General features: G+C 49.0%; 1 protein-coding gene across 2 annotated transcripts in view; it reads right to left on the reverse strand.

Annotated features, from left to right (window-relative positions):
- Window positions 1-939: 939 nt before the first annotated feature.
- Window positions 940-21,295, reverse strand: part of LOC144730978 (protein yippee-like 1) — a 51,778-nt gene continuing 31,422 nt past the window's right edge. For both annotated transcript variants that reach the window (XM_078611887.1, XM_078611888.1), the window contains exons 3-5: window positions 10,843-10,886; window positions 7,226-7,334; window positions 940-6,096 (exon numbers count right to left, since the gene is read on the reverse strand). In XM_078611887.1, coding sequence (XP_078468013.1) covers window positions 6,004-6,096; window positions 7,226-7,334; window positions 10,843-10,886 — 246 coding nt within the window. In that variant the 3' untranslated portion in view covers window positions 940-6,003. The remainder of the gene's footprint in view (window positions 6,097-7,225; window positions 7,335-10,842; window positions 10,887-21,295) is intronic.

Below are 21,295 nucleotides of genomic sequence, written 5' to 3' on the forward strand. Positions count from 1 at the left end.
ATTAAGCGATTGCCTTACGAACACGCAACATAAACAAAAGCCATGGCTAACGTCACGTTTGACGAGAGAAGACTACGCGAGGCATGAACCTGCGAGCACTTTGTGTATTGTTGTAACCTGGAGGTGGGGGGGGGTGCACACTAACAGGCCGAGAACCGACTGGTCTAAGTCTTCATAGCGAGTTCACGGTCTCAGCTCGGTCACCAATTACCGCACGCACAAAAAGTCGTTGTTTTTAAATCCTTTATATTAAGTTCACTTGCTTGCTTGCGCGCTTACGACCGTGCAAATCTTTCGGTCGTTTTTTAACCCACTTCCCGTGATGCAATCGAGCTGACATTTTGCACACAGACTCGTTGTGCGTGACAATTTATTTTCGTGAAAACATTTTTCCAAAATTTTCCACTTTTTAGGAAAAAAAAAATTCTATGAAATTTAAAATACCAATGTGATAAAAATGAAACTCTTACTCAAGAAAAACAGAAATGAATAATAAAATAAAACCGATGCCACGCATATAAAGGATTATAGTGAAAAACTTTGTTTTTACGGGTTAATTTTTAGTCTGCACTCAATTTGGCCAAATTCCTTCTCTTAAGAGAAATGGAAAACACATCGGAGTGTTTGCCATGCATGCGACGAACGCGACTTCTCAGTTGCAGAACGTGGGTGGGAAAGTGCTGCCCGCTGTCCACTACCGTTTAGATCCGGCCACTTGGAGGGACCGTTGGTTTGTGAGAGATCCAATGGGATTTGGGTTGGGCTCTTGTGGCATGACATCGTTAGCACACGGACCCATCATATACAAACACATCCGCCATGATCTGATCTATCCACTGCTGGATGAAGACATCCCCGTGCCAGTCTTGCTCTGCAACAAACCACCTCAACATCAACAACAAAACCCAGCCGAACACGTGACAGGACAATTGGAGGCGCTTGCATTTTCCAAAGCAGGCTTTATTGTCACAACTAATGCACAACACAGCAAATCCTTTATGTATAAGTATGTCAAATACTGATAAATATTTATACAGAAATACAAATTATCAAATACAAAGTCTGTACAAGTGGAACATTACCTCGAAGTGTGTACGACGAGAAGCGTACAGCCAGAGGCGAGACGCGCACGCATGGCCGGTTCTGAGGCCACCGTGGCCCCAGGAAAGGGAGAAATCAAGCGAAGGTTTTTGCATTATCTACATAGATGCCCGAGTCAACAATCAGAAGCTTGGGAGGGTGGATTTCAAGCTCCAGGACAGCAGTTCCCTCTAAACAACAACGAAGCTTCAGACTTATCTTTGCCGCCGACGTGCCGATTATTATAGTCGCTCGCAGTAACGCGGCAAAGGACACGTGCGACTGCGTCTAGATCGGTAGGCGCGGAAAGCTGGGCCGGAGATGGAACTGGGGGAGCAGCAGGGAAGCGGGGAGAGTGCATGAAAAATGATTGACGGGGAGGCACGACAAATCTATCCCAGGACCATCGGTTATAGCTCCATTTCTGGTGGTCTCGATGGCAGCAGCATGCGTGTCAACGTCACCGCTCAACACCCAGGGCGATACTGCTCCGCCCCATTAGCATGACCGGACACGCTCGCTTGGGTCGGGGGGGGGGTCAATGTTTGGACACGAGTAAAGGTGCAGCCGCGAAGCAGGATATTGGCGGAAGGGCCTCTGCTAACAGCTCTAAGAGAACTCCGCTGGGAGGGCACCCTTGGTCTACTCTTCCACACTGGCCAGATGTCTGGGAAGAGGTGGGAGCACCCACACCTCAACAAGGTCACGTGACCTTCCGATTGACTCAATGCAAATGTTTGGACGATGAGAAACGGAGAAACGGTCTCTCGGTGTAGTAAATCAATTTAAATGCAATCCAATCCTGCAACTCATTTCACACCGGGATACTATACGGGGCTAATTCATCTGCTCATCTGTTGCGTTTCCAATTAGAAGTAGGATAAATCACTCCGCTTACATATCCAAATATGCAGACGACCTTGACGCCTGTAGATTTGGAGTTAGCAGTGTTCTCCCTTTGGTCGCGTGGATATTTCTCTGGGACCTCCGGTTTTTCCCTCCACATTTATAATCAACACGCGTTTAGAGTATTTGGCAGCTATCAATTTCCACATAAGCCACTTTGTTGAGTAACATAGCTCAGCGGGCATTGCCCGGTAAAATAAAAAAGTTTAGATTTAATCTTAAACTTCAAATCAAGATCATCTTACCAGGAGTTAAAAATATAATTTCCTCATCACAAAATAAAATATCATCAGCACCTTGTCAAATCACCGCTGGTCGATGGCCTCCCCTACGTCGTGCCAGTCGTGGGGGTTTCCACCATACCTCGCCACTCTATAGAAGTGTGTAGTGGCGGGGGGGGGCACAGGCCCAATTCAAATGACTCAGCACCAACGTTGGACCCGTCGGAGAATCTAACCGAGGCCGCCAGCTTCACAGTGCACCAGCAGCAGTGCGCCACCACTCCTCCCACCACTCTCCCCACGTTAACCCCGCCCTCCGAATCACGAAAACAAGGGGAGACGTGTAAATATGGTACACACGCACGTCCGCGTCTTGAGAGGGACAGCTTCAAGCAGGTGCGAACAAATATTCATCGATCCAACCAATTTTCCCAAAACCCTTCTGCGCTCGAAATACGACAGCACCTCATTTTATTCATCAAAACAATGAATCCGAATTGGAAACCCATCCGGTTGTTGTTTCGCCGCTCCGACACTCGAGCTGCGATTCGGCGTAGTGCACAGGGGAGCAGATTCGGTACCCAGCAGCACTCGTTGAAGACCCCCGCTGCTCTTGACTACAAAATGACTTTTACCCAGGATGAACGACAAAGCGATGGCAGCACGAGCGGCCAAATGAAGAGAAACGGTTCAAATGAACAAAGGGTAAGAAAAAAAAGAACGCCAGAGGCTTCGGCGTCGTTACAAAGTGCTTAAGATCCGGTAGGATGCTTTAAATGGGATAACCCTGAAAAATACAAGTGGAGCGAGGCGGAAAAAATGTAATGATAGCATAAAAAAAATATTTACAGGTTTTTTTTTTTAGTTTTTGTAATCTTAAATGTAAGGCAACGCACTCACGCTAATATGTAAAAACTATGTGCATGACCACCGAATACAAAAAAAAACATCAACAGGAACATTAAGAAATGCAACCCAAGGCTCAAATTAATACGATTCTTTTTCTTTAGGGGGTGTTTTACTTAACTAATTGTAGCCCGAGAATCTGCAAACGTGCAGTGGTGGCGGCCAAGTCGTTCTCAAACACTTCACGCGACGCACGAGCTAAATTAAACGCGTCCGCGCTGCGGCTACCGGCACGCGTCGCGTAAAATCAGGAAAAAAAAATCACATCCTCCCGAACGTCCACGATAAAACCACAAACCGATTTTGGCTTCGAGACACCGCCACACACACACGGATTCCTAAACGAAGCTTTGACAAACTAGCCAAAAAACAACTGCTCCCTATTGTTCGGACAAAATTCTGCGTGCAGAGAGACGCGGATTACGCAGGAAGCCGCGACGCGATGTTGGTTGGTTGGTTGGGTGCCGATTTGAGGGCGCGTCCATCGTGTTTTGTATTCTGCCGAGGGGGGGTTGCACTGCTTAATTTGTGCAAAAACAAAAGAATGACCACTAACTTTTCTATCAAAGATAAAGTATAGAGGGGGAAGGGGGGTGCAAATAATAGTTTTATTAATTTAAAAAACCCAAACATAACCCTAACCCTAAAATAGAGAGGACAGGGGTGTTGGGTAACATACAGACGTACGCACGCGCAGTGCGAGATGCCAGCTCCCTTTGTCACTAACGCCGTGCCATAAACACGTGGGGGCAACGGGGAGGAGGGGGTTGGGGAGGTGTTCATCCAGCAGTGGATTGATCATGGCTGGAGACAGATATATATTTCAACTGCATGTAATTGCGCGCGTTAGGGCTGCCACCTCGGAGAATGGAAAAAAAAAACTTACTGGGCAGTATCATGGAAAGATGAATACTTCACAATACTGGAGGAGGAAGAACTACTGAACTTGTAAATTCAATGCCTGGAGTTGTGTAACATTATTATTATGCAACTAACAACGACCAGGACTATTATTAATATCGTGGGAAGGACTGTCAGATTTCCCCGGATGGTGAACTAAAATAATAAAGATAACGAGATGGTCCTGGGAAAAGCAGGACAGGTGGCAACCAAAGTAAAAACGCTTTGGGAGGGGGCAGGAGAGGTCGATAAGAGACTCGAGATGGGGGTCTGGCAACGTCACAAGATGCAAGCCAGCTCGACAAAATAAAAGACGACACGAAGGTTAACATAATCATCATAATAAATTTGTATTAAGTTACGAGCGGGGTATTGGTTGACTGGCGGGAGCCAATGTGGCCGCCGCTGTCAAAATAAAATAAAAAAGCAAAGCGCTTTTCACCCTGAACTAAATCGGTCTGACTGGCGATAGATTTTTTTTTTGTCCCCGCACAGTCAGTCGTAGATCTCACTTCAACGATTCAAGAAAACCCCCCCACCCCTGCAACGAACTACACCGGAGCACTCAAGAAAAATGTTTGAGAGACTCTTCTCACATTTCTCGCTGTTTTTCTTACACGGATTTAAAAAGAAAAGTATTGCGAGTTTAGGATTTTTGTCGCAAAGAACTACGGTGCGTGAAAAGCCAGCAGTTGTACTTTATATCACGCTCGCTCGCTCTCTCTGCGGTGCGTGTTGCTTTGCTAAAAGCAGGTATTCGGTAATGCGTGCCTTGAGGAAGGATATGCCAAAAGTCCAAAAAAATCCACGTTACAAATGCAAAAGGCAACCAAATTTCATTATCAATCAGGCACGATTATTTCCTTTTCAGCCTCCAAGGTTAGAGAAAAAAAATAACTCACATCAAAAGACCAAAGTGTTCTTTCCTGTTTCGCTGCCGATAAAGTCAGACCACCCACGGATTTTTAAGCTACCACAACCAAAAAACCCATCAAAGCCTTCAACCTGACAACCTTGCAGTGACCTCTAACCCAGAGACACAAATGCCACCGACACGGTCTAAAAGCTGTACTGGTTTTCGCTACCAATTGTGTGTTTTTTTGCGAGTTGTTGGACAGCTCTTCGATGCGTCGTCAGGTTGTTACTGTGCGCTGTTCCGCACGCTGTCCGACGTTTTGTGCTCGCGAGTTTCTTCAGCCGCCGAGACATAGCAAGCGATATCGCGATGGCTTGGCTCTTTGTCCTGCGCCGGTGGACAGATCATGAAGATGACAGGTTCCTGAAGATCCCAGCACGTGCAGCGAAACGTCGGACGTCGTGGCGAACAACGGCACGCGTGGTACAAACCCCAAAACGCGTCGGGAAAGCGGCGCAGCACGACCACGAAAACCTACCGCGGCCGCGTCGTTTGTCGTCGTGTGACTTTAGCGCGAGCATTTAAGCACGGAAGTGGCACGATAGCACCGCACGCTGTGATCGTAGCGCTCTCCACAGGCGCCACACACTGGGGGGAGGGGGTGGCGAGGGGGCTACCAAGGAGAAGACGGAACAACGTGGGAACACGGGGGGGGGGGGGGGGGGGGGGTCGCATTGTTATCGCGCCGCACCGTAGCGCGTCACCGCATCGCGTCGCGTGCCAACGGCGCCGCCTGGAACAAGGGGCCGCGCTCTCCCCAGTGCAGCCGTTCCCCTCCGTCGTTCCGAGCCTTGCGCTGCCACAACTCGCATCTCGTCGTTCAGCGGTCTTCGTGTAGCGTACGCAAGCTCTGCGATTTTGTTTCGGAAAAAGGTCTGTTCAGGGCGTAGCGTTTTGAAAAAACAAAAGGAAAGAAATAATGATCGGTTAAGAAAACAAAAATAAATATCACGGAATTATAAAAATAAAAAAAATTGCTGAAGAAACAAATCCCTGTCGTCTTCCTCCTCCTCCTCTCCTCCTCCACTCCATCGTTTGTCCCGACCGCCACGCCTCCACCGATGGCCGCGTGTCTCACTCTTCCCAGCCGTTGTCCTTGATCATGTGCGCCACCTCGATGATGTACTTGCCCTCCTTGTACTTCTGGCTGCTCTCAAACGCGTGCTCCTGTCGGAACAAGAGGGACGGGGGGGGGGGGGGCGCCATTTTATATTTCGCGTTGAGCCCTTCAAGCGGCTTAAACGATCCGCACCGCAGAAGGAATTGTCAAACTTAGATTCGAGAAATTATTTGTTTACACCGCAATAAACGTTAAGTGGCCTCCAATGGCTGGAGGGGATCACGTGCATCAATTACATAACAACATGTGTTACATTTAACGCCTCTCTGGTCAATCCACTGCTTGAGAGGAGGACCTCTTCATAGCCGTCGCCATTACTCAGTATTGCGATACAAAAATCCATTTAGCGCCCATCAACCAACTCGGCATTAACCTACAAATCGATGCATCGCCCAATCCTTCATCGCGAGTACTCTTTGTTGCCCGCTACCCAGCGTTACAGGCCTTTGGGCCTGTACCCAGAGCCACTCCACTACTGGATGAAGGACTTCCAATGCCCATATTGATTATAGGGGTTATTTCGACCATACTTCACCACGCTGGTCAGTTCATGTTGGTGAAGGGGGGTGGGGTGATGGTGGGGGCCCGGACCGGTTCAAAAATCACTCGTCACTGTGGCTGAATATCAACCTCGGGTTGTTTGGTTCACAGCAGAGTCTGCTAACCACTGTGCTCACTGCTCAACACAGACCAATCGCAAACATTACATTCTATCACACACGATTCAAAACACGTTATCGTAAGCTAAAAAAAAAATTACGTTCATTTACGAATTGTTGCATTCTTACACCCACATTTATTCGTAGAAAAACACAATTACGTAGTGGCTAGTCACTTATGGTGACCCATGTACATGTTGGTTGCCAGCAAATCACTTTTAATTACTTGCTATTTTTCTGGAGTAGTTTTTTTGTCCGTGTGACGTTTGGCTTGCCCTCCCCCCTCTTACGCTCAGTACAGACACGGTGGACGCATTTATTTTAGACGGAGGCGGTCAGTCATAGGCAGAGATAAAAATATAGGAAGTTCTTGAGATTGGACTTGAGCTTGGGGCCAGGGTGTCAAAAGCACGGATGGCTGGGGTGGGAGGCAGAACCGGAGAATGAGCAACCCCCCCCCCCAACTGGAGTTGAAGGTTGTCTGGGGGCTTCAATAAGCAAGGCGGCGAGCACTCACGTATTTCCAGCCCAGCGTGGTGTTGCAGTTCTCGCAGTAAATGTCGGCGACGGCGTGCAGGCCGGTGAGCAGCAGTCGCTCCTCCGCCGGACCGCAGCCCACGTTCACCCTGCACAACCGCACACACGCATCACAGAACGCACGGATCACCCACGTGGCCCTTTACGCACGGTTGTTAGCGAGGAGCTAAGCAGCGCACGAAGCACAATGACTGACAGCAGCCCTTCGCTGCTAATTGATGGCGACGTCGGTACTGCGATTGTACCAGGCTAGGTGCGCTTTGGGGCCCGCGTGAAACATTGAAGGCTCGCTGGCAGGAAGTCACGTGACAAGCACACACAACAACGACGTGTATTAATAGTTGTCCAAGCGCAGTGGGAGGTTGCGAATTCTCTGTTGCTCGCCCCATCGTCTGGATCTCTTCTCCGAGCCATCTGTGCTGTCGACTCCCTGCCCCTGTTCAAGTCCAAGCTCAAGCCCTTTACTTTCTTCCCTTTGCCTATGGCTGTCTCGGATGCAATGAGAGAGTCATGCCTATTGCATCTGAACAATGTGTGATCCCCAATCACTGTAGGGACTCACGTACCACAAGCATTTCTGGCACGTAAACGAGATGTCTGTTATGTCTGTGTGACGTGGATTAAAACCGTAACATCTATCATCGTTCGCAAAATCACCTTTAATTTAATAACAGCCTCACGCACCCCTTGCAAGATTAACAAGCTATACCAAAATGGGAAGAACGTGCACTTCATTTAACTTTTAATTCTGTGGAAACACTGGAGCACTGAACTCCGACCCCAGGCGCTCTCGACTGTAGGAGGGGCTGGCGGTGTTTGTTTACAAAAGCTATAAGAGGCTAGGCACGGCTCCGGGTGCTGTCAGTCACTCTCGCTTTGCCAAAACAAATCTGCCACAACGCTCGTCACGTGTCAGATCGACGGACGGCAATACACACGACATGAGCAGATTATGTCCCAATCTACACTGCGCACACCCACCTTCAACCCTCCACAACGTCCTGTTCTACATGAAAGGTTTGTTTTGTTTTCGGTTTACGTAAAAAGGTGTAATTTTCCCAAAATGATCTCAAATCAGAGGCACGCCTTGAGGCAAAGAACTATAACCCTCACAGAACAGTGCCACCCTTTGTGTTAGGACCGAGTGGCCTGCGGAAGCAGATATCACAAAACTACCTCCGAGATCCCTTCTTCAAATGACATCTTATCCACCACCGGGGAACAAAGAACAGATTTGTGTTTTGTATCAAACACGCGAAAGCAAATCGGTGCATCGACAAACAGAATTTCTACACCACGAGACAAAAATCCCCCGAATAGCCTGAACAGACGTTTGTAGAAAGTACTGTTAGCGAGCACCGATGAAGGCCGGCAAAGCACAGGAGGTGGTTGGGTGGCCAGCACGATGCTTTTTGTCTCACAAGTGGCAATGTTTACACATCGCACCACCAGGAACTTATTTGAGGCCAGTCGACCACACACATAGACGCGCGCGCGGGCACCCACACAGGATACCGGTGAAGCACAACCCGGCACTTTGCACCAATGCTCACAGGTTTAATGATTGAAGTTTTTGGCGGCTGAGCTGCTAGCTTACTCAAGAGTAAGAGTAAACGGAAGGAGGTCAGACACACAGACTTTGACCAGCACAATGCAGGGGGTGGGGGGGGCCCCAAGGCATTATTGCGAAAGCTTAGCTCATGCAGCTTGCCCGGGGTTAATGTTTACAGCGGTGATAAAACAAAACAAAAACCTTCACCAGAATTCAAGTTTATGGTCAAACGGGTGGGAGGGCAGGCTCTGGAAGCGGGGGTCCAACCGGTTTAAAAACAAAACAAAAACATTGCTAAAGACGCTTTGTTTTGTTGGGAGGCACTGACGTTGCGCCGGGAGGGGGGTTTGGGCAATAACATCAGTTTGACAGGTGTCAACGCCAAGCGTGTAAAGCTTGGGCAAAAAGCACGGCGGGAGGTCGTGTAGAGTATTACTCTTTTCTGCTTTGAACGGGCTGCCGTGGTTTATACGGAGTGCTCTTGCCAACGGCATCCTGTACTTCAGCGGCATTTGTTTAACGAGCCCTCATTCTGCTGATGAGGCCCAGAAGATTGAAAACCGGTCTCGAGGTTTGCTTGCTTGAGGAAATGCTGCTCGATTATGTTTGTCTGGAAAGCCGGAAAGCTGATGGGGAGTTAAATTAAGTTTATATGTGTGGACGGAGAATGGAGTTCTGATGAGATTTGTTTTTACCCATGATGCTGCCGGGCAGGGGTCAGAATCCAAAATAAGAGCCATTTTTTACTATTCGGTAAAAAAGCCAATTTTAAAAGCAGCAATACAATTTGAATACGAGACGGTGGGTCCTTAATAAATAACATCATTAAGCAGTCCTTAATGAGCGGCATGCAAATCCGGAGCCGCAGGTTGCAGACCCCTGCCTCAGGGTGACACGAGTTTGTGTATGTTGAAATCGCGAGAGGAGTGTGGTTCGGGTGGAACACCATTAAACTTGCCGTGGTCTGTAAACACTAAATAGCTGTTGTCTGTACACACTGAATAGAGTTCTGTCCATGTGTGCATTGTGTGCCATTGTGATTACCGTCTACAACCAAAGCACTGGAAATGCACCCGACTTCATTTGGACCTTATACCACCAACAGGATTTGGCCAGGTTAGTACTTGGATGGGTCCACTGCTACCAGGGCTTGCCAGGCGAATGTCGGTGTGGAGCAGCACGGTGTGGCCAGGAGATGGCAGTGCCGAGTGTCACCCCGTCGTATTTACGCGCGGTGATGGGTTTTCTCCGGGTTCTCCCCGTTTCCTCCAACAAGTCAAACTCTCAACTAAAAATGGCATTCATGGAAAAAATCATCCCGATTGCAGCAGAACCTTCGTGAAAAGTGGAGCGTCTTAATCAATTGATTGCCTTTTACTCTGGCAGGTGACAACCTAACGAGACAACGAGCCTCTTTTGCATGGGAGACCTGGACAAGACAAACACAGGGGAGAGGATGGAGAGGGCTCCAATCCGGAGTCCCATGGGGGACGTTAACGCAAGTTCATCCGTGTCCTCTCAAAGCTTTTTTCCAATCCATGCGACCTTCCACAACAATCGTTTTGCCTTGTGACTATTTTTGTCTCCGCCCAAAAAAAACTGTCAAGGTGATCCATCTATGGGTGACACCGGAGTGGCCTCAAGTAATCCACCCACTCAATCACTCAGCCACCCACCCACCCAGCCACCCAACCAGCCAACCACCGACCCCAGCCACACACATACCCGGCCACCCACCGTGCCACCCAGTCACCCAACCACCCACCTATCTGGCTATCCATTTACCCAGCCACCCACCAAGCCACCGAACCAGCCAACCACCGACCCCAGCCACACACATACCCGGCCACCCACCGTGCCACCCAGTCACCCAACCACCCACCTATCTGGCTATCCATTTACCCAGCCACCCACCTAGTCATCCGACCTCCCAAGTACCCCACCAAGCCCCCTCAATCAACCAGCCAGCCGTGCCCTGGCTGCCACCTCTCCCACGCTGTGTCCCAAAATGTAAAAGCGACGAGTTCAAGGAAGGGGTCACTTACACAGCATTGAAGAGGTAGGCTCGTCCCTGGCTTCCTTGGAAAGACTGCAAACGAGAAGATGGGAAGAGGCAGCGTTAGAACCCAGGTCTTTGGGTTCATGTCGGTGCATGCACAGACTACAGATGCGATATAACGAACACACACACACACAGGCATCCACATGGTGTTTTACTATTATAATGCAGATCAGAAGGATTCTCTTCATCCTGCTATACAAATCGTACACTTAGATGTTGTGTGCCGGTTGAGCGGATATTCTCAGGTCACTCGTAGAGTGGAGTATGTGGCACATAACTACAAGAGCCACAGCAAAAATGTATACACTTGATGTGGGTGTGCCGGGTGCATAAATATTTTTTTTTCGGGTCACTGGTAGACTGGGATTAGGCAGCATGAGACCAACAACCATGGCCACTGGGGGAGCTAACACTGGATGTGTCGGACCTGGACAAACCCAGCTGAAACTAAGCCATGTTAACGTCGATTAGCAGTCGGCCACTCTTCTGGGACTCAAGCCTTGAAGGCCACGCAATTCACGCAACAGCGTGGATGCCATGGTGGCGAGATGTAAACTACCTCGCCTGGTATACAGGAGGTCGTGGGTTCGATCCCGACCCTGACGCCTGCTGTATATTTTGGAGTTTGCATGTTCTCCCCGTGGTCGTGTGAATTTTTCCTACGGTTCCTTTAGAATCAACATGCGTTTAAGAGTATTTGGCTGCTATACATTTCCACGTGATAAGCCACTATGATAAGCTATTTGTGGCCAGGTGGCTTCTTAAAAAAAGGGCTATATAGCTCAGTGGGTCTTACCTGGAAAACTAAAAACAGTAATAACAATAAATGTTTTTCTCTATTTGCCCAGAGAAGGCCCTCACCGAGTCGCGATATTTGTTTTCTTTGTTTGGTTTTGTAAGGTCTTATTTTGGGGATGTTTGAGTAATAGCTTAATAACGGAATAAATAAACAGGAAAAGGGGGGGGGGGTCGCCTTCCCCGCCAAAACACTTTTGGTTCAGTTCGTCGGCCTCTGGGACCCGTCTGGGCCAATGTTTTCCAGAATTTGTTAAAAGCACGGAAAAATGTAAATAAAAAAACATGGAACCCAGTCCAGGTTTTGACCTCCCAAGTCTCATCAGCAGAGTGTGACTTTGGAACATTTTTTACCGCAGTGCGGTGATTGTTTCGGGAAGTGGTGAGGGGTGGAGGGGGGTGGGCTGTGGCGCGTGCCACACTCTGAACCCAGCGAGCAGAGTTCGATTCCCGGACATTGACTAATGTGAGTGGCGAGTGAGATCTACCCAACTCCTCTTGGGCCCTGGGCCTTCACCAACTTGCGCTGACCAGCATGGGGAAGCATAGCCAACCGCCCTCCACACCCCCCCACCTACCACGACCCTGAACGGTTGTGGAAAGAAGGGGCCTTCATCCAGCAGTGAAATGTCCATTGGGCATGGCTGATGGTAATAATTCAATTTGTGCAGGAGGAAATTTGAATGCCCAGAGAATATTCCACACATACAAGAGTCCAATACCCAAACACGATTAAAACACTTAACAGTCTAGGCAGGCGACGCACACAAAACACTGGTTGTTATTCAAACTCATCATGGGTTGTTTCAGTAATCAAATAAAGCAACACAAAACCGTGCAATTAACATACATTTAAAAGCAAGGACACGAGCTGTTGTTTATGTCCAGGAGGTTAATTGAACCAGTTCTGTTGACCGAACCGTTAACCATATTAGCGTGTGTGTATCCGTACGCCTATGCACATGTTTATCTGTATCGTGTGCGTGCCTGTATGTATATGTGCGTTTGCGTGTATCTGCACGTCTGTGTTTCTACGTGCGTGCGCTCTGCATGTGTATTTGTGTCTGTGCGTATTACATATATATATGGAATAGGTGCCCTCCAACAGCACTTGCCCCCGACAGTATGTTAAGGATATACGGGCGGTGTTTTTTTCTTTGCAAAATACATTCATATGAAGGTACACGCTTGCTATACACACACCAGTGTGCGTGTGTACCCAAGTGTATTTAAGGTGTAAGTATATGCACGCGAGCATACATAAGCGCATACAAGTGAGCGCACGTCGCCGCACAGATTGGCTTCGGCGAAGTTCCACTTTCCACTCGACCGCCCCCAGCGGCCATCTGACAGGGCGCGGGCAGGCGAGGCACGGTTTTACACTTACAAAGTAAATTACACGTGTTCATAATATTACATTGATATCAGTATCTCGAAAAACACAAAACTATTCCATGTTCTTTTTGGTATATTGATTTTCGGACACCCTGGGTGTATATATATATGCGTGTACGTTCTATTAATGCAACTCTGGGACCGCACGGCTGTTTATAGGGACACCCTCACTTGGCCTGATGATGAGATGATGGCCAGTGCATCGGGACTCCACAGAGTCCCGTCAGAAGCCTCACACACACGCGGCTCAAGATCGGTCCAGGGCTGTCCTCTGACATAGCCCACGCCTGCCCATGCCCTCTTCAACACAAAGACAAATTCTAGATTTGAAGCTTTCGTGACTGCAAGGATTCATATTCTTTGGTTTTTTTCGGTAAAGTCACATAGGTAAAAAATGAAAATTAATAAAAGTAAAATAAAAATAAAATAAAAATCACGACGTTTCGGAGGCAACACAAGCTTCCGTCTTCAGGTGGAACCGAAAAATTCACTTGATACAGCTATCGCGCTGTGACGGTTCCACCTGACGTCGGAAGCTTGTGTTGCCTCCGAAACGTCGTGATTTTTATTTTATTTTACTTTTATTAATTTGAATTTTTTACCAACGTGACTTTACTGAAAAAAACCTAAGAATACAAAGACAAATCTCCTCCATGTAGCCGACACGCATGTCTGTTGGGGCAGCAAGTGCAGATAGCAAGCATGGACAAAGACACGACTTTCGAGACAAGTGCTGTGTTAGCGAGCACCTATTAAGATCGGCACGGCACACGAGAGGGCGGGTGACCATCACCAAGCCCGGCCGCCTTTGTCTCCCGAGTGGGGATGCTTGCACACTGGGACCAGGAACAAATTTGTGGGCGAGTCGACAGAGGGAAGGGCCCGGGACCGGTTCGGCAGGAATCAAACCCAGGTCCGCTCGGTTCGAACTCAGGTGGCTGGGTTCGTGGTGAAGCACGCTAACCGCTACACTGCTGCTCCCCACACCAAACAAAAGACATCTATTTCCATCTACTTTGCAAGCTCGACTGTATATGTCATTCAAACAAACGAATAAAAATTTCACACAAACACACATCGACACCCTCTATCCCAACCTCACATGCCGCTCATACTTTGTACGTCACCACACACGCACACACAAACTTACAGTAATCTGCACTCTTACGAAGACAAAGATCCCGCGTATAGCCTTGACAGACCATTGGGGCAAGTGCTGTTAGTGAGCAAATATGAAGGCCGGAATGGCACACGAGGGGGTGGGTGGAACAGCACCACGCCTGGCCGCCTTTGTCTTCCTCGTGGCTATGTTTATGTCATTAGTGAAATTTCGGTCAGTTCCTATGATCACTGTTACATTGCTTTTATGGCTTTATTTTGGTGATTTCGAAAACGTTTTTTGGTCTGGCCATGTTTGTTTCAGTACGGAGTTAGACTGATGGCCTTCATCGAAGTTGTCTTGTGGTTGTTGTTGTTGTTTGACTTGCATCCCACCTGGGATTTTTGCACACAGCGTGGGTGTACGGTGCTTTTTCTGGAATATTTCTGTTTTTTCCTGGATTTTCTGTTTGCACACATTCAGTCACTTTAAGATGTTTTCTTATTCATGTTTTTGTCTCGTTTGCACCCCATTCAAGAGCCGAATGGCTCACAGGGCTATACCAAAAGAAATGAAACTGAAATGTTTACGCACCGCACCGAGGTATTCATTCGAGGCCGAGTCGACCTAGGGGAGGAAGGCCCAGGAACGGTTCAGAAAATCGTCACTGGGTGTTTGGCCGTGAGCGGGAATCGAACTCGGGTCGCCGGGTTCGTAACGAAGCGTAGTGCTAACCGCTGCACCACCGCTTCCCACTGCACTCACCACACTGCACTCACCACACGGCACTTTGACAGCGAGGCAGACGGGGAAAGTTTTGAGAATTCGGGGAGCGCCCGCGAAAACACACACGAACACATACAGTAAACGGAGTCGGGTTGATATTATTAGACAGACCCCCCCCCCCCCCCCCATGTTTATAATTACATTAGAATTATGTCCGGCTGCCGTTTACTTGTTTACGTATTAATTCGCGTGCGTGTTTACACAGCTTGGATACATCGCTCCCATTTGCACAGGGAGTTGCCCAGAGTTGCAGGGTAATTTTCTTTATTTTTAACGGCGATATTCAATTGGCCACTTCTTAGTCTTGACAACATCAGCAACAGTGGCACGTGGAGGCATCATGTGCCGAGCGAGTTGCGGGCCCGCACATGCCCCCGCATGTCCGAGCAACCACACCCAACCACAGTCATAACACCACTCCTACACAACATCCACACCCCCCCCATCATACACCACCACTACACTCCATCCACCCACTACATCAACCAACCACATCGCTCCCCCCACCAATGCCCGCATCAGCCCAGACCAATTCTCCTACACCACTCCACGCTAAAATCCTATAATACTCCACAACATCTCACACCCCACGCCAATATCGTACCCCACCGCGCACCATCCCACACCAATCTCCTCCACCATCTCACACACCAAGTCACCATCCCACACCATCTCACACCCCGACTCACCATTTCACACCAATCTCCTCCACCATCCCACACCACACACCACCGCACATCCAAAGTCACAATTTCACACCAATTTCCTCCACCATCCCACACACCAAGTCACCATCCCACACCAATCTCCACCATCCCACACCATCTCACACCAATCTCCTCCACCATCTCACACCCCAAGTCACCATCCCACACCAATCTCCTCCACCATCCCACACCATCACACAGCAAGTCACCATTTCACACCAATCTCCTCCACCATCCCACACCATTTCACACCAATCTCCTCCACCATCTCACACCCCAAGTCACCATCCCACACCAATCTCCTCCACCATCCCACACCATCTCACACCCCAAGTCACCATCCCACACCAATCTCCTCCACCATCCCACACCATCACACAGCAAGTCACCATTTCACACCAATCTCCTCCACCATCCCACACCCCAAGTCACTATTTCACATCAATCTTCTCCACCATCCCACACCAAGTCACCATTTCACATCAATCTTCTCCACCATCCCACACCATCTCACACCAATCTCCTCCACCATCCCACATCAAGTCACCATTTCACACCAATCTCCTCCACCATCCCACACCACCGCACATCCAAAGTCACAATTTCACACCACTTTCCTACACTACCCCACACCATCTCACACCGCACACCAATATCCTACACCACCGCTAGACCCCTACACGCTGGACCACACAGCCCCCGCAATCGCGACCGCGTGTCTGTGCCATCCGGGTAACGGACTCTGTACAAAGCCCCCCCCTCCTCCTCCTCCCCAGCTCATCTCGATTTTCAAAACATTGGCCAAAATAACCACGGCGGCGGCGCCGGCGTTAAAGCTAGAAAGAGCCCGCAGCCTCGGCGCCCACGCAGCCATTCGCTCGAAAAAAATATTCACCGGCCTTCATAGTCCCCAGAGGAGACGACGAACACAGGATGGAAGTACACGGGGGAATGAAAGTCCGAGCAATCCGTGATGCCGCGTCCGCAGGCAGGGGTGCACACTCGCAAACAACAATGCAGTTGTGTCACGCGTTCGTCAATAAGACTGCCCCCTAAAGCAAGAGGGAGGGAGGGGGAATAGAACAAAGTGGTGACATTTTGGATAAAGGACCTTTCTTTTTTTGCCATGAAGAAGGGTCATTGTCTGAAACGTCGCTTGCTTATTGAAGAACGAGTCTGCGCAAATAGGGTTAGGAGCTTGTACGTCTGTTCTGCGTGCGCTTCATCATCCGGGTTCTGCTGTTGCCTCCCATAGACGACAATGCAATCGGTATTGGCCAAACGTCCCAATGCTGAAACATTACCAGGAAATTACTCAATTTGGATGGCAGCACCCACATCGCCCCCTACCGCAAAACTAAAACTAGGCAGGAGCCCCCTGACAAAACAAGTCCCGAGACTCAGCGAGTCTTTCCTGGGTCAACAAGTGAAAGCAAAAAACACACATAAGTTGTGTGTGCCAGTTAAAATTATTGTCTGTGTGTGTGAAGTGGTGGTGCAGTGTTTTGAGCACTGCGAACTCGCCGACGTCGGTTCGATTCCCAGCCGGGGGCTAATGACACCATTTGTGAGTGGCATTTGAACTGGTTCTGGGCCTCCCCTAGGTAGACCAAGCCATAAATAAGTACCCGTCGTGGAGTGTACACATCGGCACTCGGGGAGTCAAAGACGGACGGGCGGACAGGCACGGTGCTGGCTATACCACCTCCTTCGTACGCCGTTCTGACCTTAAATCGGTGCTCGTTTATAGCACTTGCCCCAGCAGTCCACACAGGGCGTCTTTGTCTCCCTGTGGTGGAGCTGTGCAACCAAAGCCTCTGGTCGTGAATGGTCGCCCTTTGATCACCACATTAGCACCCGAGGCTGTGCTTTGTTGAAAGAGTTTACACTTTGAGTAACTGGTAGTAAAATTCACTAATTCAGCAAATAACCGGAGTACTGTTAACATGGGAAACACGCAAGCACACACACCCACCCACACAGAGGCTCCCATTTAGTTCTATAGACCACAGGAGCAAGTACAGTGGTCAGTGAGAGCCTTCTTAGAAGGAATCTAACGATGCAATGGCTTTGGGTGGCCTTCATCTAGCAGCAGATCGATCACGGCTGATCATGACCGATGCTTTGATTCATTATTAATGAAGTTTCCCCCCCCCCCCGCTCATAATGCACCAATAGAATAGCAGGTGTCAGAATGCTGTAAATGGTTTTCTATTAGCCTTGTGTGTGTACTGGGATCACATCCCTCTAGCCACGAAAGGCCGCTAGATTCACCACAAGTAAAAAAAACGTACACAAGAGGAATCCGTGATTGCATCGAATCGTGACACCGAATCAGCTTACGACTACTTTGGTCGTCCGGTTTTTCCATCGACATTTAGAAATCAACATGCATTTAAGTATTTGGCTGATATAAATGTCCACATGAGAAGGCACTCACTCCATTGGAGCTATAATTTCTGGCCAGATTTCTTCTGAAAAAGGAGTTGTATAGAGCTCGGTGGGCCTTACTTGGTAAAATACATGTTTTAGTTAGTTTAGTATACATTCACGTATGAACTGGTGAGTGGTGCGGGTCAGGAGAGTTGATGACCGGTGGTTGAGTGGTGAGTGTTAGGTTATAGGTGAATTGCGAAGGTCAGATGTCAGCTAAATGTCACTTCACCCCATCTGTAGGATGTGCCGTCCACAAGCACTAGCACTAGCACTATTAAACGCAGGGGTGACTTCCAGCTGGGTCTGCCTGGACCAGAAACCCAACAAATGTCCACCACCGGCACACCACATCCAGTATACTTTCTCACTGCGACTACTTCGTCATGTGCCGCCGCTGCTACCTACCTACTCCAGTCCACCAGTGACCCGAAAAAAATTCGGTGAGAAATTAATCTCCGTGTAAATGTATAGACGACTCGCGTGGGAGACAATCATTTATTTAGCTGTGGCCGATTTACCAAGTCGGCATTTGGGTTGCGACACCGGCTCGCAATGGCCTCGTGTCACGAACGATGATATCACATGAGGTCATTATTTTTAAATATTTTTGGCCAAGGTGATGCAATTGTCCTGATGTAATTGTAATTAATAAAGTGCATGTTAGCGACATTTCAAAATGCATACGGTAAGTCAACAAGTTACCAAATCGCAATTAATTACATGGATAATGATGATGATGTCACAAACACACATCATATCGCGATAAACGTTGCCGGTAGTGTACATTTCAAGAGTTGGGCTCAGATACCAAACACGGAGCTCTCAATACAGCTTACGCTCCCAAGTGTTTTCCGGTTGTACCGCGTGTCCGTCCGGCTCAATGCCCGACGTTTCACGCCACAATGCTGGGAGCATTCCGACGTTACGCTCCACGTGAATCGGGAGCTTCGGTTAGTGAAGAAGCTCCCAGCAGTACGTGGAGCAAAACGTTGGACGTCGTGCCGAAATACAAACACGCGGCACAACCTGAAAACAACAACAAAAACGTCGTAGAGCCGTAAGACACGACTGCGAAAATATATGGGAGGAGCTCATTCGTGTGTGCCTCGGGCTACCAAGACCCCGAACCACATCTCATCGCGGTGCCGATTATCCTGTGTCCACAACAGCGCATCCAATATCCCCAAAACAAAAAACCAGAGCACGCGCGGGTCAACTGCGCTCAGTCAAACCCCATCCGCACAACCACAACCACCACGATCCCCCATCTAACCAACGCCAGCTCCAATCTGTTCACCAGCCAATCCTCCCACCCACCCACCGAGCACCCATCTGTCAACCGTGTCGTGTCTGAAATCCAAACCCCCCCTCCCCCCGTTTCCCACTGCCTTATCTGCGATGTAAACAAGCTGCATGCTGTGGGGGTGTTTTCAGGAAAATCTCTTGGAAATGGGCAGCTACCGCCCCCTTCTCTCCGTGTCTCTGAACTCACGTGCTGGTTGCTCACAACACACAATAAGTGCACACAGACACACACACACGCGTGTCTGTGTGTATGTCTGTGGTTGTGTGCGCTTCTTCAACTTTTGAACTCTCGAACGTAACGTGGCCACTCAAGATTAGAGATTCCTCTTCCCGTGTGCAAGTTATGGCTGTGGTGCATGTCATCATTCTGATCATCATCATCAGCGATGGCCAATGCGCTGCCGGAGGAAGGCCTCCCCCAGCCACCGGTACCGCCACCTCTCACGATCCTGCGAAGTAACGGTCCATCAAGCACCTGCACACGCACCGATATCACCGGGGGCCATCTCGTCGGTGGTAGTTGTGTAAGGAAATTGGTTTCGTTCGCCTGCATTTTTTCACGCACTTCTGTCATGTGGTATAAAGTCCTCTTATCCGCGGCCCTATTACCCGTGACAATAATGAACCGCAGCCATGATCGATTGGAAAAATGACATTATCCGCAAATGGATTCTTATTAAATCCTATTGCAAGCGTTGATCAGTGGTTTACCACTCGGAATAGGACGAGTTATTTTTCGCAGATAGGCACAGATAATAGGATCCTCCAATAGAAGAAGTGGATTAGGTTAGTCTCTGGGATGGAGCGGTGGCAAAGTGGTTCGCACATTGCGCTCCGAATCCAATGACCTGAGTTCATCGATTCTCAGCCACGGCAAACATCAGTGGCAAGCGATATCTGAACCGGTTCTGGGTGCATCCCCCCCCCCACCACTTCACCCACCCACCACTGACTGACCAGACTAATAAAGTATGGTCAAATAAAATCTCATTAGCAACGTGGCGTGGCCTTCATCCAGCAGTGGATTGACAAAAGGGAGATTGATAAGTGATGAGGAAGAGTTGACCACAGTCGATATGTGAACTCGTAACATCGTGATCAAAACGCCTGCTTTCATTACCGACCTCAAAACAATCGAACCTCGTCTCCCAAGGATTTCCAGCAACGACTATTAATAAGCAGCCAAACACTGGGCCGGTTTCCACCCCTCTCGAGAGTCATCAGCAGCGTGCGGCCCATTACACGAGTTGCCACCACGCTGCCAGGCGCTAAAGGCAAAGCGCCTTCATCCAGCGGTGAAATCGAAACCGGGGTGCGCGCACTACTTATTTATGTAGCTATTACGGTGCGATTACGATGCGTCTCAGCGCACTTGCGTATTTGTTTTCAAGTGTTTTCCCCGATAAGAGTAAATCGTTAATACGGGCAAGTCGCTTGACATTTCTGGTTTAATAATAACTCGTCGACCTCATTCCTCACAAAAGAGGTCGGTGGGAGTGATGTTTACCACCGCATCACGGAGGCGGAGATGTTTTCAATCACATCACGCGTGACCCACATATCATCCGTAAAACAAAAACACAGAACAAAAGGGCCATCTTCTTGTCCGTGTGTGTGCACACACGGGTATATACGCGAGTGCATGTGGGGAGCGGTAGTGCAGTAGTTAGCGAGCAGCACTACCAACCCGCTCATGGCCAACACCAGTGTCGAACGGTCGTGGGCTTTCCCCTAGGTCGACTCGGCATCAAATAAGTACCTGGTGGAGTGTGTGACCATCGCCACGAGGAAGACAAAGACGGCAGAGCAAGGTGCTGGCTGGCTACACACCTCGTGCAACATGCGGCCTTCATAGGTGCTCACTAACAGCACTTGCTCCAAAAGTCTATTAAGGCTATACGGGGGATCTTTGT

The sequence above is a fragment of the Lampetra planeri genome, chromosome 37, assembly GCF_965212315.1.
Source record: "Lampetra planeri chromosome 37, kcLamPlan1.2.h2, whole genome shotgun sequence".
In the NCBI taxonomy this organism is placed as follows: domain Eukaryota; kingdom Metazoa; phylum Chordata; class Hyperoartia; order Petromyzontiformes; family Petromyzontidae; genus Lampetra; species Lampetra planeri.